This window comes from Bos mutus, chromosome 21 (genome assembly GCF_027580195.1).
Source record: "Bos mutus isolate GX-2022 chromosome 21, NWIPB_WYAK_1.1, whole genome shotgun sequence".
Taxonomy (NCBI): Eukaryota; Metazoa; Chordata; class Mammalia; order Artiodactyla; family Bovidae; genus Bos; species Bos mutus.
Genome location: NC_091637.1, coordinates 24,244,828 through 24,271,132, shown reverse-complemented (window position 1 = coordinate 24,271,132; position 26,305 = coordinate 24,244,828). Strand labels below are relative to the sequence as shown.

The window sequence follows — 26,305 nt, the reverse complement described above, 5'->3', positions numbered from 1 at the left end:
GGACAGAAATGGTATGGACCTAACAGAAGCAGAAGATATTAAGAAGAGATGGCAAGAATACACAGAAGAACTGTACAAAAAAGGTCTTCACGACCCAGATAATCACGATGGTGTGATCACTGACCTAGAGCCAGACATCCTGGAACGTGAAGTCAAGTGGGCCTTAGAAAGCATCACTACCAACAAAGCTAGTGGAGGTGATGGAACTCCAGTTGGGCTATTTCAAATCCTGAAAGATGATGCTGTGAAAGTGCTGCACTCAATATGCCAGCAAATTTGGAAAACTCAGCAGTGGCCACAGGACTGAAAAAGGTCAGTTTTCATTCCAATCCCAAAGAAAGGCAATGCCAAAGAAGGCTCAAACTACCGCACAAATGCACTCATCTCACATGCTAGTAAAGTAATGCTCAAAATTCTCTAAGTCAGGCTTCAGCAACACGTGAACTGTGAACTTCCAGATGTTCAAGCTGGTTTTAGAAAAGGCAGAGGAACCAGAGATCAAATTGCCAACATCCACTGGATCATCGAAAAAGCAAGAGAGTTCCAGAAAAACATCTATTTCTGCTTTATTGACTATGCCAAAGCCTTTCACTGTATGGATCACAAGAAACTGTGGAAAATTCTGAAAGAGATGGGAATACCAGACCACCTGATCTGCCTCTTGAGAAATTTGTATGCAGGTCAGGAAGCAACAGTTAGAACTGGACATGGAAGAACAGACTGGTTCCAAATAGGAAAAGGAGTACGTCAAGGCTGTACATTGTCACCCTGTTTATTTAACTTATATGCAGAGTACATCATGAGAAACGCTGGACTGGAAGAAACACAAGCTGGAATCAAGATTGCCGGGAGAAATATCAATAACCTCAGATATGCAGATGACACTACCCTTATGGCAGAAAGTGAAGAGGAACTCAAAAGCCTCTTGATGAAAGTGAAAGTGGAGAGTGAAAAAGTTGGCTTAAAGCTCAACATTCAGAAAACGAAGATCATGGCATCCGGTCCCACCACTTCATGGGAAATAGATGGGGAAACAGTGGAAACAGTGTAGACTTTATTTTTCTGGGCTTCAAAATCACTGCAGATGGTGACTGCAGTCATGAAATTAAAAGACGCTTACTCCTTGGAAGGAAAGTTATGACCAACCTAGATAGCACATTCAAAAGCAGAGACATTACTTTGCCAACAAAGGTTCGTCTAGTCAAGGCTATGGTTTTTCCTGTGGTAATGTATGGATGTGAGAGTTGGACTGTGAAGAAGGCTGAGCGCTGAAGAATTGATGCTTTTGAACTGTGGTGTTGGAGGAGACTCTTGAGAGTCCCTTGGACTGCAAGGAGATCCAACCAGTCCGTTCTGAAGGAGATCAGCCCTGGGATTTCTTTGGAAGGAATGATGCTAAAGCTGAAACTCCAGTACTTTGGCCATCTCATGCAAAGAGTTGACTCATTGGAAAAGACTCTGATGCTGGGAGGGACTGGGGGCAGGAGAGGGGACGACAGAGGATGAGATGGCTGGATGGCATCACTGACTCGATGGACTTGAGTCTGAGTGAACTCCGGAGTTGGTGATGGACAGGGAGGCCTGGCGCGCTTCGATTCATGGGGTCGCAAAGAGTCGGACATGACTGAGTGACTGATCTGATCTGATCTGATCTATTATCAGATAAAAGTTGTGCATCCCTTAAGCAGTTGGCCTGTTTTTAATCTGACAAACACTGTGAACTGTAACTGACTGGCCAGCTTTCCCTTTTCGTAATAGTTGCTAAAATGATCAAAATTAAGTCTGTAGAATGTGTATAGCATGTATTTTTATATTAGCAGCATCTTGACAATTTATTTCTTACCTCTGTGTTTCTTGGTAGACATTTTAAATTGTTTTTGGAGCAATGCAAGTTATAAATAAATACAAGACTATAAACTGTAAGAAAGGGAACTCTGTGTTTCTATATTTTTTCCCATATTTTCCTACAGCACCAGGCTCAGTTTTGGCACCTCGCAAAGATTTAATAAATACACGTTAGTCAACTACACAGCTCAGTACAAGTTTCTAGCTATTGATAGGGAAATCATTTTCATTTCTAGTAGAAAAAAGGCTACTTAAAAATCCAAGAATCACCCCGATTCATACTTTACATACATGTTTTTCTCACATCTTATTTAATTACTAACAGTGCTGCAATTAAAAAAAACTCTGTAAGCCAATATTTACAAATTATAACTTAAAATTAAACATAATATTACCACAGTACATTGCATTTTAAAATTAACATTCCTAATACACTACCTCTAAGAACAAGAGCACAGAGAAATAATTACAGGTCATCAAACTATTTCTGGTTTTTTCCTGAAGATGAATGCCTTTCCAAAATTTAAAACTTAGGTTACATTTAATCCAATTTAAAAATTAAACGAGTAAGGTACAAACTTCATTGTAAAATAGAAAAATCGTAAGATTATGTACAAGAAACTGTGTCACTACTGATTCATTCATTTTCCTCAAAAGCATTTACTGAGGACTATATAATAATAAACAGGTCCCAGAAATACAAACACAGACAACACTGTGCACAAAAAGCTCATGGTTTGGTAATAAAACGATTAAAAAGTAATGTCATAATTATAACAGCATTATACATTAGGCATGATTTGATAAATAATCTCTAAAGATGGCCCCAATTAATCATGCTTTCTATGATCCAGACCTTTACACAGAGCTGTCCCATAATGATTCTGGGCTCGTCCTGATTGATTCCCTTTAATCAACAGAACGTGGCACAAGTAACACTCTGCCAGCCTGGGGCCTAAACTCTGAGGATGCAGAAGCTCCTACTTTTGTGCTTTCAGGAGCCATGGCCTGCTGCTCGCCAGGAAGTCAGGCTAACCTTGCAAAGATCAGCTGCAGGAGCCATGGAGAGAGAGAAAGGCTCAGCCAAACCATAATGTGAATCAAACCTCCAGATGACCCTTGCCTCAACAGCTATCAGACTCTGACTGCATGGGAGACCTGAAGAATATGCTAGAAGAACCTCTCACACAGCTGTGAAAGATAATAAGACTATGTTTAAGCCACTAAGTGTTGGAGTGGCTTGTTCTACAGCAACAGATAAAAAACTCAATACAAGACATTACATGAGGCAGAGCACAAATCTGCCAGCAGCGACGTTTCATAAAGAGATAAAGCCTCAAGTATATCTGAAGGGTAATAATTAAGTGTGTAAACCTTCTAGGCGGACAAAGAAGTACAAAGGCAAGGAGGCATTAGAAGGCAAGTATTAAAATAAGAAAAAGACCATCAGCAGGACTGGGGTACTCAGTAGACGGAGAGGAAGAGATATCAAATCATAAAGGTCTTGCATATCGGCTAAAATGTTTAAATGCATCCCATACGCAAATAGAAGTCATTAAGAGATTCAGGGGAGTACTGTGATAATGTCTAGATATCAGAGAGATAACTTTGTTAACAGCGTGAAGAATGAAGTGAGCTGAGTCTAAAGGCAGTGTGATCTGTTTGCTATGCTATGCTATACTATGCTAAGTCACTTCAGTCGTGTCCGACTCTGTGTGACTCCACAGACGGCAGCCTACCAGGCTCCCCTGTCCCTGGGATTCTCCAGGCAAGAACACTGGAGTGGGTTGCCATTTCCTTCTCCAATGCATGAAAGTGAAAAGTGAAAGTGAAGTTGCTCAGTCGTGTCCGACTCTGTGCGACCCCATGGACTGCAGCCTACCAGGCTCCTCCATCCATGGGATTTTTCCAGGTAAAAGTACTGGAGCAGGGTGCCATTGCCTTCTCCGTGATCTGTTTGAAGCAATGCCAAAAAAAAAATCAAGAGAATTGAGTAGAACCTTCAAGACTGGTCCAAACAGGATGAGAAACAAATGGAACATAATGGAACCAAACTACAACCTGGAGCCAAGCCCACCTGAGACATCCCCAACTGACCCACATAACAAGAATATTCAGAGGAAGAATACACGATTGTTTTTCTAAGCCCTCAATTTCTGGGGTGCTTTATAGCATTATTATGACAAAAGCTGCCTGAGACAGGACATATGAAGTATGCCTGCCTCAAAGACTGTTCTGAAATTTGGGTTCACACAAGGTGCTCAGGAACAACAGTAAGCAGAACATGGCAAGCACTCATTAAGTGTTAAGATATTTTTATTGTTGACAGTCCATCTGCATGTGTACTAAATAGACACTCATTTGTGACTGTCCAGTTGGAAACTCGGTTTGGGTTGAGTAGACGTTTCACAGTACCGCTGGGGTAGTATGTAGCGCCATAGGTTAATGGGAGAAAGGAAGACAACAGCTAAAGACAGAACCTGTGGAACAGCTGTCACCTGCTCCTTTTACTCCTTCCACAGTCTAATCTCCAAACAACTGCTAGGAGTTTTTAAACCAGATCATAGCAACCCCTGACTCCATGGACAGACAAGCCTGGCGGGCTATGCAGTCCTGGTGGGGCCACAAAGAATGGGACACTACTGGGTGACTAACACTTTCACGTTTCCTATCAACTCCCTGCTCAAAACCTTTCAAAGGATTCCCACCATAGACGGGGAATCCAAGTCCTTCCATGGGCTCTACAGCTGTGCACAATCCTGGCCAGCCTATCTTGTTGACCTCATCTTCTACTACTTTCCCCCTTATTCTATCTGTTCAGATCACACTGGTTTACTCTTGCAGTTTGTCTAACAGGAGAAATTTTGGGGCTTAAACACGTTTTTCCTTGCGATGAATGGTCCTTCTCCCACAGGTTGATCATCTTTCCTTAAAACACTTTTTTGTACTTGACATTTTGTCTTTGTTTCTCCCTACTAGATGATTAACTCTGAGAGGGCAGGGACTTCCTATTGTTCACTGCTGTATCCAATATCTAAAATAGTACAAGGAAGGCAGTGTTTTTCAAATGAACAACTAAGAACATCACTTAAAGGTCTGGCAGATCAAAATGAGCAGTTACTTAAAGTGCTTCACACTCAAGTTCAAAAGCCTTTAAGTAATGTTTAATTCAAGTTGTAAACATAAAAGTATGCCCAAGCTAACCTGCTTTTCAACCTCAGTAAGTACCATGAGACATTTTTTTGTCACACAATAATACGTTAAGTACAGCATCTCTGCTTCACAACCAGCCAATAACCTAAGTTTAAAAATCAGTCCAGAGATCACTTTCAGAATAAAACAATGACTAGAGCCTGAAGAAGTATAAGTACCCATGACCACACTGAAACTAGAAAAATTTCAAGGACTCAGATGAATTCACTTATTTTCTATTCGTGGGAAACAACGGACTGATTAACAGTTTCAGTGAAAATATGAAACCAGTATTTTCTCTCTACATTCTTATCGTAGCAATCTCTGTATTTTTTAAAAGAAAAACCTACCCAACGATATTTAGATCAGTGGCTCTCAAACACAGCCAATATCAGATTCAGGGAGAGTATTAAATATGCTCTCAAGGTCCCACTGGCAAACATTACAATATTGTGAGGAGGGAGGAAGCGAATTAAGAATTTAACAGGTGATTACAATGAAGGTGAACCAACAATTCATTAAAAAGTACTTCCAATTTAGAAAATCTAAAGCAGCAGAACCAATGCTCCCAGTCAACTTCAAACCAAATCCCAAAATGATCTAGATATTAGCTTTTGAGCTGTTGTTGTTTTTCCTTTTATAAATGTAACTGAACTAAATTACAAAACATATGAGAAACAAATGAAAAACAAGTCAACACCATCTTGCCACTCCAACACAACTTTGGTTAGCATTTCAGTATAGTTCCTCTCTCCCTTTCTCTAAGTATATCTTTGCTGTTTCTTTTCTCAGTTTTTAATTACTGTGAGCACTGTTTCAAATGCTAATTATACACATTTTTGTCCCTACAATAATCTAGTCTTCTTATTATCTAGTCTTCATGACTATCCTACTTGGTAGATGCATTCCTGCTAAGTCACTTCAGTCAACTCTCTGCAACCCTATGGACCACAGCCCACCAAACTCCTCTGTCCATGGGATTCTCCAGGCAAGAATACTGGTGTGGGTTTCGGTGCTCTGCTTAGCAGCTGCACCACATACCATCAGATGGACCTACCACTGTTAAAACCATTCCCTCTGGTACACTACTTCCTCACTACTATAAATAGTCCTGCTTAAATATTTTTGTGTGGAACATTTTCAGTACTTGACTACTTCCTACCTGTGGGGAAAATAATCTACAATGCCAAACTGTTTTCCTACCACCTTTGTCGGAAAGGTCTTGCCAGATGTTATCTTCACACACACACACACAAAATAAAACAAAAAAACTGGAGGGTTTGTAAGAAGAGGAAAAGTACTGTACTTTTAATTTGCACTTCTTTAATTGTTAATGAGGTTAAACACTGGCTGCTAATTATATTTTTTTCCCTAAATGATCTATCCTGTCCTTTATTCATTTTTTAATGGGATTTTGGTATTACTTTCTACCTGTGTTAACTTTGTATTCCATTTCCTACTGATCTTCCTCAGTGAGCTGTGAGCCTTTGTGGAGAACTTATCTGTTCCCTGACCTACCTGTTATGCCTCAGTACCGTCCAAGCCTGCTGTTTTAACAATACATTCTATTCAGGCAGCTAAAACCATCTCATAATGAAACCCAATGGTCTCTGGTATGGGCTGGCTCTGTTACCTCCGTCAAGTTACTTGACTTCTTTGGGGCTCAGTCTCATTAATAAAACTGTATAAAACAATACTTCAGTTCAGTTCAGTTCAGTTCAGTCGCTTTTTGCGACCCCATGAATCACAGCACGCCAGGCCTCCCTGTCCATCACCAACTCCCGGAGTTCACCCAAACTCACGTCCATCGAGTCGGTGATGCCATCCAGCCATCTCATCCTCTGTCGTCCCCTTTTCTTCCTGCCCCCAATCCCTCCCAGCATTAGGGTCTTTTCCAATGAGTCAACTCTTCGCATAAGGTGGCCAAAGTACTGGAGTTTCAGCTTTAGCATCACTCCTTCCAAGGAACACCCAGGACTGATCTTTAGAATGGACTGGTTGGATCTCCTTGCAGTTCAAGGGACTCTCAAGAGTCTCCTCCAACACCACAGTTCAAAAGCATCAATTCTTCGGCGCTCAGCTTTCTTTACAATACTTACACCTTCCTAAATGGACTTTTGTGAATAACAGCTAATAATGCCAGACTATTAGCTCCCTCCATTAAATAATATTAATCAGAAGTCAATCTTCTATCCTCACATAATCAAAAAGCCAATTCTAACACTGATAGGAAGATTGTGTTTTTTTAGCAAACATAATCTTGTCTGCAGGAATGCAAGCTAGCTAGAACCAAACTTATTTGTTTAGGTGTTCACTTTCCTGGATCATGACAACTAATATTAATGAAAAAGGAGTAAGAATTACAAAAAAATAAAATTAAAACGTCATCGGTCTTCCAAGACTCCGCAACTACCCGTCTCCCCCAAAAACCTAAAACATCGCAAATAGGCCATCAGGGCGACTTGACCCAAACTCTGTTCTCATCACGTCTCTAATTCCCTAAAAACCCCGCTACTGGAAACGGGAAAACGCACGCTCCTGGGCCCCAGACACTAGTATTTACCCTAACGACAAGGCGGGCAGCCGTCCCGGCTAACGAATGTGTTTCGACCTCCCCGAGCATCACCGACGCGGGAGGAAACTGAGGCCGGGGGGTAAGCAGAGCCTCGCCCAAAGTCACGGCTCGGCGGCCGTCCTCACCTCAGCAGCGCCAGAAAGGCGGCGGGCTCCACGTCGGGCAGCTCGATCTCGGCCGACGTCGTGGCCATACCGCCGTTGAACATGGCGTCGAAGACGGCGCTGCCGGCCGCCAGCACGAAGCGGTGGGCCGGGATGCGCTGCGGGCCCCCGGCAGCGCCGCCGCCGCCGCGGCCCTTGCCCAGCACGAAGCGCACATCGCTCAGGAGCTCCGAGTTGAAGAGGAAGGCGAAACGCTCCTTCAGCGACGCCTTGGTCGCCTGCCAGTTGTACAGCGGCTCCCGCTTCAGGGGGAGCAGGGGCCCCAGAGAGGAAGTCGACGGCGGCGGCGGCTCCGCTTCAGCCCCCGGGACCTGCTCGCCCGTAACTGCTGGTCCGAGCGAGGCCATCCTCCAGCGGCGCGGCTCCGCAGGCTAGAGAGAGCGGTGCGGCCGCCCAACCGCCATCGCCGAGGCCGGCGCCGCCTCCCTACCTTCCGGGAAAGGCGCTTCCGGAGGCCGCGCGCCTCCGCCGGCCCCTCCCCGAGCTGTCCGGCGCGCGTCCCCGCCGCAGGGCTGGGAGGCGGAGGCGCGTCCCCGCCGCGGGGCCGCCCCAGCTAGGCCTGGCGGGGGCGGTACCCTTTGCGAGGTGCCCAGCGCTCCCGGAGGTGGGAGTTCTACCGGGGCTAAAAGGCTGGCCCCTTCCTTCCCTTAGGCCCCTCCTCACCAACTGCAGCGCCTCCCACTTGTATCCAGGACGAGTTCCTAGGCTCTCCTTCTGCGAGTTTCACGTCTGGAAGAGGAGGGGGCGGAGGGCATGACCAAGAAAGGTCGTGAGAGGGGAGAAGGTGATTTCACGTGGCCCCCTGCTCTAGGAATCCTCGAAGTCACCTCTCCAGAGGGGCACTGTTCCTGTGGTAATACTGGGAGCAAGCGTGGAGCCCTTCTACATGTAACAGCCTCCCCCTTTCCTCCTCCCTCTTCTGCCTCTATTTTTGGTATCTATATAGATCAGGGATTCTTTTTTCTTTCCTTTTCTTCTTCTTTTTAAAATGTGTTTGAATTACCAAAAATTGACCGTATTCTAAATCTCAAAAAACAAACAAAACCCCTCAAAGGTACCAAAGTAAATTAGGGCAGCCCTGGGATTTCTTTGGAAGGAACGATGCTAAAGCTGAAACTCCAGTACTTTGGCCACCTCATGCGAAGAGTTGACTCATTGGAAAAGACTGATGCTGGGAGGGATTGGGGGCAGGAGGAGAAGGGGACGACAGAGGATGAGATGGCTGGATGGCATCACTGACTCGATGGACGTGAGTCTGGGTGAACTCCGGGAGTTGGTGATGGACAGGGAGGCCTGGCGTGCTGTGATTCATGGGGTCACAAAGAGTCGGACAGGACTGAGCGACTGAACTGAACTGAACTGGTGGCTCATGGTAAAGAATCTGCAATCCAGAAGACCCAGGTTCCATCCCTGGGTCGGGAAGATCCCTTGAAGAAGGGAATGCAAGTATTCTTGCCTGGGAAATGCCATGGACAGAGGAGTCTGGCAGGGCTACAGTCCACAGGGTCTCAAAGAGTCAGGACTGAGCAACTAACACTTGTATCTGGTAAGGGACAATAAAATCATAATAGAAAAAATGAAGACACTGAATTATCAAAGCCTGTGGAATGTGGTAAAAATTGAGTGCAAAGAATAGCCAAAAAAAAAAAAAAAACACTTCTTGGCCAAACTGAAAATAAAAATAAGTGAATTCAAGGATTCTGGGAAGATAGCAGAGTTTGGATCACCAGGAGTCTGTCTTCCTACGTAAACAATTTCACTAGCAGAATCTGTTTGCTGTACTTATTTTAGAACTATGGACTCTGTTGAAGGCTGGTAAATTCTAGGGGAAGACTTGGACAGCAAATTGCTGTTGATTTTGATCAACTTCAGCTCTTTGCACAGTAGCAGCTACACGTCCTCCACCACCAGCCACATGGTAGTACACAGCTCTGTCGCCTACAAATGGCACTTGCCATCTACCTCTGCAAGGATCAAATTATGAGCCACTGCAGCTGCTGATGTTCAACACCCCTGAAAGGAGTTCGGGGTGGAGATCAGGAAAGAGGTCCTCTGTGCTCTGGGAGAAACTGGCCGAACAGGTCTTCAGATAGATATTTTCAGGAGATGATTTTATGAGACCAATCCTTGCCTTTCCTTGTATCTAGAAAACCACTAAAATCCTTCATGGTGACGTCTGCTCTTCGTGACTAACAGTAACCTTCTGCAAAATATATGTCCTTGATTGCGTGTATTCCTCCCTTCACCAAAATCACATCTATATTGACAGTCCCTCCACCGCCCCCCCACTCCCCACCATGCCTCTTTGGAGCAGTTTCTCAAAGCTCTCTGAAATGCTGTCTCCCGGGCTGTAGCCCTCATTTTGCCCCAAATAAAACAACTCACAACTCTCACACTGTGGATTTTTTTTTTTTTTTTCAGTTGACAGCTTGTAGGAGCCAGGGAGGGCAAAAAGGTACCTATCCTCCAAATATTGGGGATCTGTACTCAAGAGGATTTCTGCTTCTCAACACAAAGGCACAGACAAAGAGGGGGAGCTATTGTTGTTGGGGTACCTCTCTCTACTGCTGCAGTATGCTTTAGCTGAAGTGACTTCCAGGGGTTTTAAAGGACCAGCACCCTTCCCTACCCCTCCTTCATTTTCACTTTTTCCCTTTTGTGGAACCAGGTATTAAAGACTAGTGTATTAAAAAGCAACTGTACACATGGGAAAAATTAGAGTGACCATTCATGCCCAGGGAACAGCAGAGAAAATGCCTGAGAAGACCTTAAGTTTACACTTCAGGCAGGTCCTTGGCAAAGAGATAGATTTTAAAACAATCAATGCAAGAGACACAGGTTTGATCCCTGCTCTGAAAAGATTCCACATGCCACAGGGAAGTTAGGCCCAGGTGTGACAACTGCTGAAGCCCAAGTATCTAGAGCCCAGGCTCCACAACAATAGAAACCATGGCAATGAGAAGCAAGCTTGTGCACTGCAACTAGAGAGTAGCCCCCACTTGTCTCAGCTAGAGAAAGACTGCTTGCAGCAACAAAGAAAAGACCCAGTGCAGGCAAAAATAAAATCAATCAATCAAATTAATAAAAAATTACTTTAAAAAATAGAAAACCCTGGGGAAAAGGAGAATCTGATTTCCAAAGTTACCACATTACTAGACTCAAATATCCAATGTTCAACAACAACAAAATCACAAGTCATACAAAGAAATAAATGTTTGTTTGACCCATGCAAACAAACAAAAAAATAAATTAGTAGAAGGAAACCACTTCTACAAAAGACCTAACGGCAAATATACTGTAATTGTAACTGTAACTGTAAGTCACTTCAGTCGTGTCCGACTCTGTATGACCCCATAGACGGCAGCCCAATAGGCTCCCCCATCCCTGGGATTCTCAAGACAAGAACACTGGAGTGGGTTGCCATTTCCTTCTCCAATGCATGAAAGTGAAAAGTGAAAGTGAAGTTGCTCAGTCGTATCCGACTCTTAGCGACCCCATGGACTGCAGCCTACTAGGCCCTTCCGTCCATGGGATTTTCCAGGCAAGAGTACTGGAGTGGGGTGCCATTGCCTTCTCCAGGCAAATATACTAGACAGACTTTAAAACAACTATTTTAAAGATGGTCAAAGAACTTAAGAAAATATGGATAAAATCAAGAAAATGATGTGTGAACAAAATGGAAGTATCAATAAAGAGATATGAAACCTTAAAAGAAACCAAAAAGAAATTCCAGAGCAGAAAAGTAAAACAACTCAAATGAAAAATTCACTAAAAGAATTTAAAGGTACATTTGACCAAGCAGAAAAAAAAACTCAGCAAACTTCAAGATAAGACAACAGAAATTATCAAGTAGAGAACAGGAAGCAAAAAGCTTGAAGAAAAGCAGAGAAAAGAAAAGTAAACAGCCTAAGGGAACTAGGGACTTGCCTGGTAGTTCAGATGGTAAAGAATCTGCCTGCAATGCAGGACACCTTGGTTTGATCCCTGGGTTGGGAAGATCCCCTGGAGAAGGAAATGGCAACCCACTCCAGTATCCTTGCCTGGAGAGACCCATGGACAGAGGAGCCTGGAGGGCTACAGTCCATGGGGTCGCAAAAAGTCAGACACCACTGAGCGACTAACACTTTCACTTTAAGAGAATTATGGCCCCTCATCGACTTCCCTGGTGGCTCAGTCGGTAAAGCGTCTGCTACAGTGTGGGAGACCCGGGTTCAATCCCTGGGTTGGGAAGATCCCCTGGAAAAGGAAATGGCAACTGACTCCAGTACTCTTGCCTGGAAAATTCCATGGACTGAGGAGCCTGGTAGGCTACAGTCCATGGGATCACAAAAAGAGTCAGACACGACTGAGCGACTTCACTTTCACTTTCATGGCCCCTCATTAAACAGACAGTGTTGTAGGAATCCTAAAGGGAGACAAGAGAGCAAAAGGGGCAGAGAGAACACTTGAAGAAATAATGGCTGAAAACTTATGAAGCAAAACCTGACAGAATTGAAGGGAGAAATAGATGGCTTTACAGTAATAGTTGGAGCCATCAATATCCCACTCACAGTAATGGACAGAGCAACCAGACAGAAGATAAGTAAGGAAATAGAGGACTTACATAATAAAGCAACTAGAGCTGACAGACATATACAAAACACTTCATTCAACAACAGCAGCACGCACAATCTTCCCAGGTGCTCGTGGACTGTCTTCTCTGACCACAGACAGATGCAGTTAGAAGTTAAAAACAAAGGGAAAACTGGGAAACTCATAAAATTGTGGAAATTAAGTAACATACTTTTATTTTTTTTTTCCCTCTGTACATAGCTTTTATTATTTACATAATACAATATAGCATCAATGCTGAATAGCATGATTATGTGCAATACATAAATATGTACTATCTGTACACATCTGCAGATCTAACTTTAGAACTAAGGTACATAAAATTGAAAGCAAAACTGAATGCTTTAAGAATAAAAGTAAAAACTAAGACTGAACACTGCAATAAATCAGAAGTAGTGCCTCGTGTACATACTTAAAACTATTTACAGATGAAAACAGGCATTACCACAACATTAATCTAACTATACTCATTTATATATAAAAAACACAAGTTTCATACATCACAAAAAACCTTCCATTATAACACAGAAGTGATATTACCAGACAAGCATCAGTGAAGTATACTGCCTCTTCTAGTTGTTATTGTACAATGCTGTAGATAATGCAGCCCATGCAATACACCCAAGAACACTAGAGTCCTACACCCAAGTACAATTAATATAAAGCAGCCCTCTGCAAGTGGTGCTGGATACCACTAAGAAGTCTACTGCAGCCATGTTGGTTATGATTTTCCATGCAGAAGGGTACAGTTACATTAAGAACTGAAGTCTTTAAAAAAGCTTTAAACATTCTTTCTTGAACCAAAACATTCAACAAAATATGCACATGAAAAATTAACTATTCAGATACCTTTGCAACTTAAAATTCAGATGCATGTTACTCCAAAGAGCTGCTGTATGTGAAAACCAAACGTAGAGTTTGAATTTCTTCTTGTAAATAAATTAATCCTAGTGCAGTTTTGTTCTACACAACATTTTTAGCAATGAGTAATGCAGACATCATCTGGTGCAGGCCAGCATAATAAGCTTCCAAGAGCAATAAGCAACATACTTTTAAAATATTTATTTTTATTTTTTAAATTTACTTGGCTGCACAGGGTCTTAGTTGCAGCATTCGGGATCTAGTTCCCTGACCAGGAATCAAACCCAGGCCCCTTGCATTGGGAGTTCAGAGTCTTTGCCACTGGACCACCAGGGAAGTCCCAGACATTCTTATTAAGTTGTTTATAATTTAGAGAATTCTTGCTAAGGCTGAGTTTGGCATGTGAAAGACAGGCCTGGGACCACAGCTGAGGCACAGTTGAGAAGAAGGCTCAGAGGAGCCTGACTGAGTTTGGTCAAGGAGACTTTGTCAGCAGTAAATAATAAATATTGCAGATAAGACTTGAGGGACTAGGGTCCTAAAGAGAAGGGAAGCACATGAGATTTACTCCTGCTTTTTCCCTGAGGGTATTTTCTAATTTATTGCTTGTTTCTTAAGCAGAAACATCTTTCCCAGTGACTCAGACGGTAAAGAATCTGCCTGCAATGTTGGAGACCCAGGTTCAATCCCTGGATCCAAAAGATCTCCTGGAGAAGGAAATGGCAACCCACTCCAGTATTCTTGCCTGGAGAATTCCATGGACAGAGGAGCTTGGAGGGCTATAGTCCATGGCGTTGCAAAGAGTTAGACACACTGAGCGACTAACACTTTCACTTTCTTAAGCAGAAAGAATTCAAGACAGACTATGAAACTGCCAAGGTTGGAGCAGAGTCCTCAAAAAGAGGGAACTATGAAGATTTTCCCTTCCTAAAAGGAAACCCCAAAATCGTCGTATAAATTAACTTCATGCTATTGGATAATTTCTAAGTTGTGCATGTACAAAGAGAAACAATAGCAGCTGAGAGTAGAGATAAGTAGAGACTTCACATGTGCTACAGTATAAAAGAGTCTTAGTACTTAGATTGAGATCTCATAAGGACATGCCCTAGAAGAAAGGGTTACATGCTAGTAAAATGAAAAAATTAGCTAGTGTAAAACCAGTCTTTTGACAGGGTCAAGGTGATATGTAGGAGCTGCTACAAGGAAATTCAATCCTATTTGAAGAAAGATATACTATCCAGAGACTCAACATTTTTTTTTTCTACAGTGTTGTCAGGAAAAAAAAAAGGAAAATTATGAGGCATGTTAAAAAAGAGAGAGAAGGAGAAAGAAGAGACAATAGAAATCAGTTTTATGGATGATTAAGTTCTATGGACAACAGAATCAGTTCTATGGATAAATCCAATCAGTTCTATTGGATTTATCAGACAAGGACTGTGAAATAGCTATGATTAATATGATGAGGAAAACAGAAGATGGAGAAGAATTTCACCAGAAAGTTAGAATCCATGAGAAAAGAGTCAGAGATTCTTGACCAGAAAAGCACTATAACAAATTGTGTTTAACAGCAAATTAGACACAGCAAAACAGATGACTAGTATAACTAGAAGGCAAGTCAGTAGAAGATGTACAAATTGAAACAGAGAGAAAAAAGGACAGAAAATACAGAAAAGAGTATGTATCTATTAATCATCTGAGACAGAATGAAAAAATGGACTATTACAAGGAGAATGAGAATGAGGCAGAACAGTATTTAGAGAAATTCTGGCTGGAAATTTTCCAGAGGTACTGTCCCAAGAAAACCAGGTGGAGATGCATAATTTTTTTAGACCTAGCCTCAAAAGTCATGCAAATGCAGGGCCATTTCCATTATATTCAGCTGATTACAAATGAGTCACTAAGATCAGTCCTTTATGGAGTAGTATCAAAGAATTCATGGGCATATTTTAAAACCACCACCCTACTAATGGACCTATTTGTAGGGCAGGAATAGTGATGCAAACGTAGGGAATGGACATGTGGACACAGCAGGGGAAGGACAGGGTGGGACAAACTGAGAGACTAGCATTGACATATACCCACAACTATGTGTACTGGGGCTTCCTGGGCGGCTCAATGGCTAACAATCTGTCTGCCAACGCAGGAGACGCAAGAGATGCGAGTCCGATCCCCTGGAGCAGGAAGCAGCACCCCAGTCCACTATTCTTGCCTGGAAAATTCCATGGACAGAGGAGCCTGCCGGGGTACAGTCCCTGGAGCTGCAAAGAGTCGGACATGACTGAGCACACTGAGAAGCTGCTGCATAGCACACGGAGCTCAGCTTGGTGCTCTGTGATGACCTAGAGGGGTGGGATGGGGGGACGGGGGAAGGGACTCAAGAGGGAGGGGCTATATGTATACTTACAGCTGATTCACACTGCTGTACAGCAGAAACTATCACCACGTTGTAAAGCAATTACACTTCAATTAAAAAAAAATAAAACCACCACCCTACTAAAACTAAACATACCTATATCCTGTGACTTAGCCATTCCACTCCTAGGTGTATATCCAACAGAAACTAGTACTTATGCCTACCAAAAGAAGTACATGGATATGCATAGACAGCAAAAGAGACACTGATGTATAGAACAGTCTTTTTGGACTCTGTGGGAGAGGGAGAGGGTGGGATGATTTGGGAGAATGCCATTGAAACATGTATAATATCATATATGAAACGAGTCGCCAGTCCAGGTTCGATGCACGATACTGGATGCTTGGGGCTGGTGCACTGGGACGACCCAGAGGGATGGTACGGGGAGGGAGGAGGGAGGAGGGTTCAGGATGGGGAACACATGTATACCTGTGGCAGATTCATTTTGATATACGGCAAAACCAATACAATATTGTAAAGTTAAATAAAATAAAATTTAAAAAATAAATAAATGAACAAATGATGACCACTACTAGAATGGATAAATGGTGGTATATTTCTACAATGGATGAAAAAGAACAAACCCAAATTCTGAAATAATATGAATTAATTTCATGCTGAACAGAGGAAGCCAGACACAAAGAATATATCATGACTCAATTTATATCAAACTTCATCATAGCAAAACTAACTTGGTGCTACCAGTCAGAATAGCACTTAGCTTTTGGAGGGTTGTTGAATGGAAGGGTGCAAGAGGGAGCCTTCTAGGGTAACAGAAATGTTATGTATATAGTGGTAGTTACATGAGTGTTGTTCTGGCTCTTTATTGCTGTGTAACAAACCTGTCCAAAACCTAGTGGCTTAAAACAACAATTATTGGGGTCTTCCCTGGTGACTCAGTGGTAAAGAGTCTACCTGCCAATGCAGGAGACAAGGGTTTGATCCCTTGTCTGGGAAGATCCCATATGCCATGGAGCAACTAAGCCCATGTATCACAACTGTGGAGCCTCTGCTCTAGAGCCTGGAAGCCACAACGACTGAGCCCATATGCTGCAACTACTGAAGCCAGTGTGCCCTAAAGCCCATGCTGTTCAACAAGAGGAGCCACCGCAATGAGAAGCCTGTGTACCTCAACCAGAGAAAAGCCCACATGGCAATGAAGAGCCAGCACAGCCTCCAAAATATAAAAACAAATAACATTTTTTAAAAAATGAGTTATGAAGATGAAATAATACAAAATCTAGTAGGCACTATAGTATATAGCAATAAGACAATGTGACAGTGTATTGTCCAACTGTTGGCCTTGACCTCTCTCTACTTTACTCTCCTTTCAGTTCAGTTCAGTTCAGTTGCTCAGTCGTGTCCGACTCTTTGCAACCCCATGAATCACAGCACCCCAGGCCTCCCTGTCCATCACCAACTCCTGGCGTTTACTCAAACTCATGTCCATTGAGTCGGTGATGCCATCCAGCCATCTCATCCTCTGTCGTCCCTTCTCCTTCTGCTCCCAATCACTCCCAGCATCAGGGACTTTTCCAATGAGTCACTCCTTGCATGAAGTGGCCAAAGTATTGGAGTTTCAGCTTTAGCATCAGTTCTTCCAAAGAACACCCAGGACTGATCTCCTTTAGAATGGACTGGTTGGATCTCCTTGCAGTCCAAGGACTCTCAAGAGTCTTCTCCAACACCACAGTTCAAAAGCATCAATTCTTCCACGCTCAGCTTTCTTCACAGTCCAACTCTCACATCCATACATGACCACTGGAAAACCATAGCCTTGACTAGATGGACCTTTGTTGGCAAAGTAATGTTTCTGCTTTTAATTTGCTATCTAGGTTGGTGATAACTTTCCTTCCAAGGAGTAAGTGTCTTTTAATTTCATGACTGCAGTCACCATCTGCAGTGATTTTGGAGCCCAAAAAAATAAAGTCTGACACTGTTTCCACTGTTTCCCCATCTATTTCCCATGAAGTGATGGGACCAGATACCATGATCTTCATTTTCTGAATGTTGAGCTTTAAGCCAACTTTTTCACTTTTCTCTTTCACCTTCATCAAGAGGCTCTTTAGTTCTTCTTCACTTTCTGCCATAAGGGTGGTCTCATCTGCATATCTGAGGTTATTGATATTTCTCCCGGCAATCTTGATTCCAGCTTGTGGCTTCCTCCAGCCCAGCATTTCTCATGATGTACTGTGCATTTAAGTTAAATAAGCAGGGTGAAAATACACAGCCTTGACGTACTCCTTTTCCTATTTGGAACCAGTCTGTTCTTCCATGTCCAGTTCTAACTGTTGCTTCCTGATCTGCATACAGGTTTCTCAAGAGGCAGGTCAGGTGGTCTGGTATTCCCATCTCTTTCAGAATTTTCCACAGTTTTTTGTGATCCACACATTGAAAGGCTTTGGCATAGTCAATAAAGCAGAAATAGATGTTTTTCTGGAACTCTCTTGCTTTTTCCATGATCCAGCGGATGTTGGCAATTTGATCTCTGGTTCCTCTGCCTTTTCTAAAACCAGCTTGAACATCTGGAAGTTCACGGTTCACGTATCACTGAAGTCTGGCTTGGAGAATTTTGAGCATTACTTTACTAGCGTGTGAGATGAGTGCATTTGTGCGGTAGTTTGAGCATTCTTTGGCATTGCCTTTCTTTGGGATTGGAATGAAAACTGACCTCTTCCAGTCCTGTGGCCACTGCTGAGTTTTCCAAATGTGCTGGCATATCGAGTGCAGCACTTTCACAGCATCATCTTTCAGGATTTGAAATAGCTCAACTGGAATGCCATCACCTCCACTAGCTTTGTTCATGGTGATGCTTCCTAAGGCCCACTTGACTTCACATTCCTGGATGTCTGGCTCTAGGTCAGTGATCATACCATTGTGATTATCTTGGTCGTGAAGATCTTTTTTGTACAGTTCTGTGTATTCTTGCCACCTCTTCTTAATATCTTCTGCTTCTGTTAGGTCCATACCATTTCTGTCCTTTATTGAGCCTATCTTTGCATGAAATGTTCCCTTGGTATCTCTAATTTTCTTGAAGAGATCTCTAGTCTATCGCATTCTGTTGTTTTCCTCTATTTCTTTGCATTGATCACCGAGGAAGGCTTTCTTATCTCTCCTTGCTATTCTTTGGAACTCTTCATTCAGATGCTTATATCTTTCTTTTTCTCCTTTGCTTTTCGCTTCTCTTCTTTTCACAGCTATTTGTAAGGCCTCCTCAGACAGCCATTTTGCTTTTTTGCATTTCTTTTTCTTGGGGATGGTCTTGATCCCTGTCTCCTGTACAATGTCACGAACCTCCGTCCATAGTTCATCAGGCACTCTGTCTATCAGATCTAGTCCCTTAAATCTATTTCCCACTTCCACTGTATAATCATAAGGGATTTCATTTAGGTCATACCTGAATGGTCTAGTGGTTTTCCCCACTTTCTTCAATTTAAGGCTAAATTTGGCAATAAGGAGTTCATGATCTGAGCCACAGTCAGCTCCCAGTCTTATTTTTGCTGACTGTATAGAGCTTCTCCATCTTTGGCTGCAAAGAATATAATCAATCTGATTCTGGTGTTAACCATCTGCTGATGTCCATGTGTAGAGTCTTCTCTTGTGTTGTTGGAAGAGGGTGTTTGCTATGACCAGTGTGTTCTCTTGGCAAAACTCTATTAGCCTTTGCCCTGCTTCATTCCGTACTCCAAGTCAAATTTGCCTGTTACTCCAGGTATTTCTTGACTTCCTACTTTTGCATTCCAGTCCCCTATAATGAAAATAACATTCATCTTTTTTGGGTGTTAGTTCTAAAAGGTCTTGTAGGTCTTCATAGAACCATTCAACTTCAGTTTTTTCAGCATTACTGGTTGGGGCATAGGCTTGGAATACCGTGATATTGAATGATTTGCCTTGTAAATGAACAGAGATCATTATGTCATTTTTGAGATTGCATCCGAGTACTGCATTACGGCCTCTTTTGTTGACCATGATGGCTACTCCATTTCTTCTAAGGGATTCCTACCCACAGTAGTAGATATAAAGGTCATCTGAGTTAAATTCACCCCTTCCAGTCCATTTTAGTTTGCTGATTCCTAGAATGTCAATGTTCACCCTTGCCATCTCCTGTTTGACCACTTCTAATTTGCCTTGATTCATGGACCTAACATTCCAGGTTCCTATGCAATATTGCTCTTTACAGCATCGGACTTTGCTTCTATCACCAGTCACATCCACAACTGGGTATTGTTTTTGCTTTGGCTCCATCCTTTCATTCTTTCTGGAGTTATTTCTCCACTGATCTCTAGTAGCCAGGCCCCCTTGTCCATCACCAACTCCAGGAGTTCACCCAAACCCATGTCCATCGAGTTGGTGATTCCATACAACCATCTCATCCTCTGTCGTCCCCTTCTCCTCCTGCCCTTAATCTTTCCCAGCATCAGGGTCTTTTCAAATGAGTCAGCTCTTCGCATCAGGTGGCCAAAATACTGGAGTTTCAGCTTCAACATTAGTCCTTCCAATGAACACCCAGGACTGATCTCCTTTAAAATAGACTGGTTGGATCTCCTTGCAGTCCAAGGGACTCTCAAGAGTCTTCATCATCACAGTTCAAAAGCATCAATTCTTTGGCGCTCAGCTTTCTTCACAGTCCAACTCTCACATCCATACTTGACCACTGGAAAAACCATAGCCTTGACTAGATGGAGCTTTGTTGGCAAAGTAATGTCTCTGCTTTTTAATACGCTATCTAGGTTGATCATAACTTTCCTTCCAAGGAGTAAGTGTCTTTTAATTTCATGACTGCAGTCACCATCTGCAGTGATTTTGGAGCCCAAAAAGTAAAGTCAGTCACTGTTTCCCCATCTATTTGCCATGAAGTGATGGGACCAGATGCCATGATCTTCGTTTTCTGAATGTTGAGCTTTAAACCAACTTTTTCACTCTCCGCTTTCACTTTCATCAAGAGACTTTTTAGTTCCTCTTCATTTTCTGCCATAAGGGTAGTGTCATCTGCATATCTGAGGTTATTGATATTTCTCCCGGCAATCTTGATTCTAGCTTGTGCTTCTGCCAGCCCAGCGTTTCTCTTGATGTGCTCTGCATATAACTTAAATAAGCAGGGTGACAATATACAGCCTTGACATACTCCTTTTCCTATTTGGAACCAGTCTGTTGTTTCATGTCCAGTTCTAACTGTTGCTTTCTGACCTGCATACAGGTTTCTCAAGAGGCCTGTTTAGACAAGATTTTGCATTTTCAGAACTTGTTGCTAATAACATGCCTATTTTAAGCATTATTGTGAAACCTTGGAACCTATCTCTAATGTTTCCCTTCAGTCTGAAGTGTAATAGACATTTACAGTACTGCTAGAGGTCTGTGCCCTGTTGCTGCTGCTGCTGCTAAGTTGCTTCAGTGGTTTCTGACTCTGTGCGATCCCATAGACGGCAGCCCACCAGGCTCCCCTGTCCCTGAGATTCTCCAGGCAAGAACACTGGAGTTGGTGAGGTCTGTGCCCAAGAAATGGGAATTCTGATAAACTCTATTTTGTGTAATTCCTGTCACAAAAGGCTATGATTAACTATCATTGTAACCAATGAATTATCAAGAATATTCCCCCTACCAAAGAGAGGACTTCTTTTTTGACCGGATGTTGATAAAAAGCAAACCTTCCTCCATTTACAATTTTACATTTTGATAGATGGAACAATTTCCCATAGAAATCTGTTGTTATTTATTTTTAACCTTGTTTTTTTTCCACTGCCCACATCCCGCTGGGGCTGGGTCCCAGAGGATCCATTTATGTGGTAATAAGAGTGCTGGCTTGTACCTTTGTGTCATGATGCCAGGTAAGTTGCCACAAAGGCAGTAGAAGCATTCCTGGAGGCTGTTCCTACAGGGGGCATCCAGCAAAAGTGACTGATGAGCACATAAGGCTATCCTACTAAACCTAACCAAATGTGTCCCTGACTCAGCTTCTCCTTAAGGCCAGAGGCCATTCCAGTGCCTCCCAGTGACATAGGAAATTGTGATGGAAGATTCATCAGAACCTCTAGTCTTAACCAACCATAATTAAAATACTTTGTTTTGCAAATTTTACAAAAACATAACATAATGTGAATAACTAGGGCCCCTCCCAGACTCTTGGATGAAGTCTGTGCAAGTGAGGGACCCTTAAGCTTAAACTTCATTAGTTTCATGATAATTTTGCTGCTGCATAGAGTTGCTATAAGGCTTAACTAAATTAATATATGGAAGCATTTAGAATAGCCCCATTAAGTGCTCAATAAATATATTTATTATACATTACTGATATGGAAATAGATAAATACAGCAGACTAGCCAATCTAGAAAGTGACTCAATTACATATACACATTTATTTATTGGAGGTAGATTATACTGCACTCTCCAAAATATATACCTGAAACAATAAATCTATGTAGTAAAGAAGACAATGATAACAAAGGAGAAAAGAAGAACAATAAGAAGATAAAATAACCAAAATAAAGTGCAAGTGAAATGATCTGGTTTTGAGGTGGGGAATTTCTTTCTAAACATAACACTAAGATTAAATCCATAAAATAAAAATACTAGCAGATTTGACTACAAAAAATGTTAACTTCTGTCCATCTACAAATAAAGTATATTAATATTAAAAGTTAAGAGACAGGGACTTCTCTGGTTGTCCAGGGGCTAAAACTCTGTGCTCCCATTTCCGGGGGCCTGGGCTTGATTCCTGGTCAGGTAACTAGATCCTGCGTGCTGCAACTAAAGATCCCACATGCCACAATGAAGACTGCAGTTCCCATGTGTTGCAACTAAGACCTGGTGCAGGCAAATGAATAAGTAAATAAAAATAAATATGTTTTAAAAAGTAAAGAGACAAACTAGAAAAAAATGTTTGTGTATCTTTTATGACAAAAGAACAACATCCTTAATATGTAAAGAGCTCTTGTAAATCAGTAAGATAAATACCCACTTACACCCTTTTTACATGGACACAGGACATGAACAGGGAATGCACAGAAGTATAACCTTTCTGACGAGTGACTCAGAAATGTGTGTCCCACAGTTAAAAATGTATGTATCTTTTCTCCCAGCAATTCAACCTATGGTAATTTATCCTGAGAAAAGAAGATCAAAGTATAGAATAAAATCGGAGAAGGAAGTACAATCCACTCCAGTATTCTTGCTTGGGAAATCCCATGGACAGAGGAGCCTGCTGGCTAAGGCCATAGGGTTGCAAAGAGTTGGACATGATGGAAGTGATTTAGCATGCATAGGATAAAACCACCACCACCGCAGATATCAAAGCATGATAATAAGTTTAAAAAATGGAAACAGCCTAGACAGATGATTGGTTAGGTAAATTATGGTGCAACCAATCATATGCCAGAACAATGAATACCTGCTGAGGAATGTTTATTGGTATAAGAATGTGTTCTCAACTAATAAAGCCGAGTGAAAGAGGAGGCTACAGAACAAAATATAGAGCATACCATTCTTTCCTACGGACTCAAGAGGACACCATTTTGTTTTAAATGTCTATATTATATGTATAAAAAAGATGAAGTTTATAATCACTGTTGTTAATTTCCTATATTGCAGGATGATGGGATTGTGAGTGATTGCAGTCACTTTATAGTACTCTTGTCATTTGAGGTTAAGAGGTAGGGGACTTCCCTGGTGGTCCAATGGTTAAGACTTACCTTCCAATGCAGGGAGTGCAGGTTAGATCCCTGGTAGGGCAGCTAAGATCCCACATGCATCACAGCCATAATACCAAAACGTAAAAAAAAAGATGAAGAAATATTGTAACAAATTCAATAAAGACTTTAAAAATGGTCCACATTAAAACAACCTTTTAAAAAATTATATTAAAAAATAAAAAGGTAAAAATATTGTGAGATTTGACTACAACTGACTACAATACAATAATTGAATTGGCTAACTGGTAAGTAAGCAAGGATACCTGCATGTCTGTTTCAGGATGTGGTTTATTTCTTTGTCTTCCCCTGAAATGCTGTGAGCTATCACCTCTCATTTCACAAAATACAATTTAATTCCGTTCAACACTCATTTCCTACTCCTAGTGCAAGGCACTGGAGATGACATTACAAAGATGACGAGAACATACTGCTACTGCTGCTGCTGCTGCTGCTAAGTCGCCTCAGTTGTGTCTGACTCTGTGCGACCCCATGGACTGCAGCCTAACAGGCTCCTCCGTCCATGGGATTTTCCAGGCAAGAGTACTGGAGTGGGGTGCCATTGCCTTCTCCGATACTACTTTCCTCAAAGAACCTAATAATTTAGTAGGGGGAAAGAACCTAATAATTTAGTAGGGGGGGAAACCCGCTGGGACCTGCTTCAGCTAGAAATAATTTCTTTTTGGATTAAAAAAAAAAAGCAGCAAAGGCAATTTGCCATCCTCTAAATTCAGCTTACTTATGGAGCTCTTCTTTCTCTGCTTGTCATCGCTTTCTGGAATTCAGCCTAGGAAAGTAATATATGTCACCATGTGTGCTAGTTTATAATTAGAACAAATGTGAGGATTTATAAGAAAAAGACCTATTGGCAGAAAAAACATCTAGTAAAACTCTAGAAAAGGCAGTCAGGAGAATGAGGAAAACATCTATTTTGGAAATTAATGTTAAAGAAAGAAAAGACATTTGAAAAATATAAAATGCACTTACTATGTCCTTATGATTTATCTCTTTTTTTTTTTTTTTTTAACTTAATGCAAGTTTGTACTTAGGTTTTTTAAAAAAACAATAAACCTATAATTCATTTGCAGCAAAATTAAACTTTTACAGAAAGATAGTATAACAATACAGTTAAGTTGGGGCAATAGCATCGTGAATTTATCCATAATTTCACCACGTTAATAACTTTTATGCTTTCCATTATGATGTTTTCCTGTGTATTTTAACAAGGTTGTATTTATATTTTGTAATCTATATGCAATTTTTGTATCCTGCTTTTAACATTTAACCTTATATACTAAAATTTTTCCAAGGTCACTACACAGTTTTGTAATTGTCATTCTCATGATTGCATTCTCACACTGCATCAAGTGTACAAAACCTTAATGTATTTCTTTGTTGCTGGAAATTTCCACTGCTTCCAGCTTTGGTGATTACAATACTGCTGCAGTGAAGAGCTGACTGCTTCTGTCTTTAGGATTTTTATGTTTCAGGAGCGTGTGATAAAGTAGCTGCTATTGGATTACCCTCTATTTGAAAGGATGAGTATTGTGGGTATAAATAGAAACTAAGGTCAAGAAGCTAAAGGCAGAAAAAGACTCACGTGTCCAGCAGAAACTGATAAGCATGTGAAATAATATCCTTGACTCATAAGGCTGCAATTATGCCTGTGACCTGAGTTTGAGCTCCAGGGAAGAGGTGAGGGGTGAAAGTCAGAATGGCCCAAGATTGCCCTTATAAATCTTTTAAACCACTCCAAGTCTTCACCAGACTTCACTACGATAATATTAATACACAGCAGAGGCTTATTCCTAAGACCTCTGAGCCTATAGAGTAATTTTCTCTCCACACTTCACCTGTTTACAAGTGAGCATAAACACTTTTTGGAAATATGCAGCAGACGTTAGCCCTAAAAACCATCATCTCCTTCCTCTTTAAGGTCAAGAGTTTCTGAGAAGGCTTTCCTAGAGGCATGGCCCCAGGAATTTAAAAGCAAGCAGGTGAAGGGTCACGCTAGTCTGAAGCAGCTTGATTTCCCACCATCTCTCCATCTCCCTACTGACCTCCTTGGTGTCAGAATTCCACTTTCTGCTTTCCTGCTCCAGACAGAACAGCTCAGCTTCCATCCTTCTCTAGTGTTCTGTCAGCTTCCATGACTGCTCAGGCTCTTGTAGGGCATGTTTCCCTGAACATTTCCCCACCTCCTCCTGCCTTGACTGTCCCCTCCCTTTTCTTGGCCTCTTGTCCCAGCTGCCCAAGCTGGACTCATTCACCAAGGGCCCTACTACTGTGCTCCACTGTGAATCGTTGCCAGGGTCTCTGCTGAGTGGTGGTGGATTACCTGGATGCTCAGTGAATCAGCTGCCTCTTCTTGGTCCTTCTCTGAGAGGTCTCTTCTCTTCACTTGACTCCCATCCCTTGAGGCTCTTCAAGAGCAGGGAGACAATCTAGTTTCATCCATTATGCTGCAAATACCATTACTTCATTCTTTTTAATGGCTGAGAAATATTCCACTGTATGTATGTACCACATCTTCTTTATCCATTCCTCTGTCAGTGGACATTTAGCTTGCTTCCATGTCCTGGCTATTGTCAGTACTGCTACAATAAACACTGGGGTACGTGTATCCTTTTGGGCCATGTCTTACTGAGTGAAGTAAGTCAGACAGAGAAAGAGAAACATCCTATGACATCCTTAATATGCAGAATCTAAAAAGAAATGATATAAATAAGCTTATTTATAAAACAGATACAGACTCACAGACTTAGAGAAGGAACTTATGGTTGCCAGGGGGAAGGATGGTGGAATGGGAGAGTTAGGGAGTTTGGGATGGACAGGTACACACTTCTATATTTAAAATGGATAACCAACAAGGACCTACTGTCTAGCACAGGTAACTCTGCTCAATATTATGTGGCAGGCTGGATGGGAAGGGAGTTTGGGGGAGAATGGATACATGTTTAT

The 26,305-nt window shown here is 41.9% G+C and overlaps 1 protein-coding gene across 5 annotated transcripts in view; it reads right to left on the bottom strand.

Annotated features, from left to right (window-relative positions):
- BTBD1 (BTB domain containing 1) overlaps positions 1–8,386 on the bottom strand; it is a 51,934-nt gene extending 43,548 nt beyond the window's left edge. For 2 of the 5 annotated variants that reach the window (XM_070358410.1, XM_070358412.1), the window contains exon 1: positions 7,738–8,383. In XM_070358410.1, coding sequence (XP_070214511.1) covers positions 7,738–8,123 — 386 coding nt within the window. In that variant the 5' untranslated portion in view covers positions 8,124–8,383. Of the gene's footprint in view, positions 1–7,737 lie in introns of all 5 variants that reach the window. The other 3 variants (XM_070358413.1, XM_070358409.1, XM_005889768.3) reach the window with 3 other exon arrangements.
- Between the last annotated feature and the right edge of the window lie 17,919 nt (positions 8,387–26,305).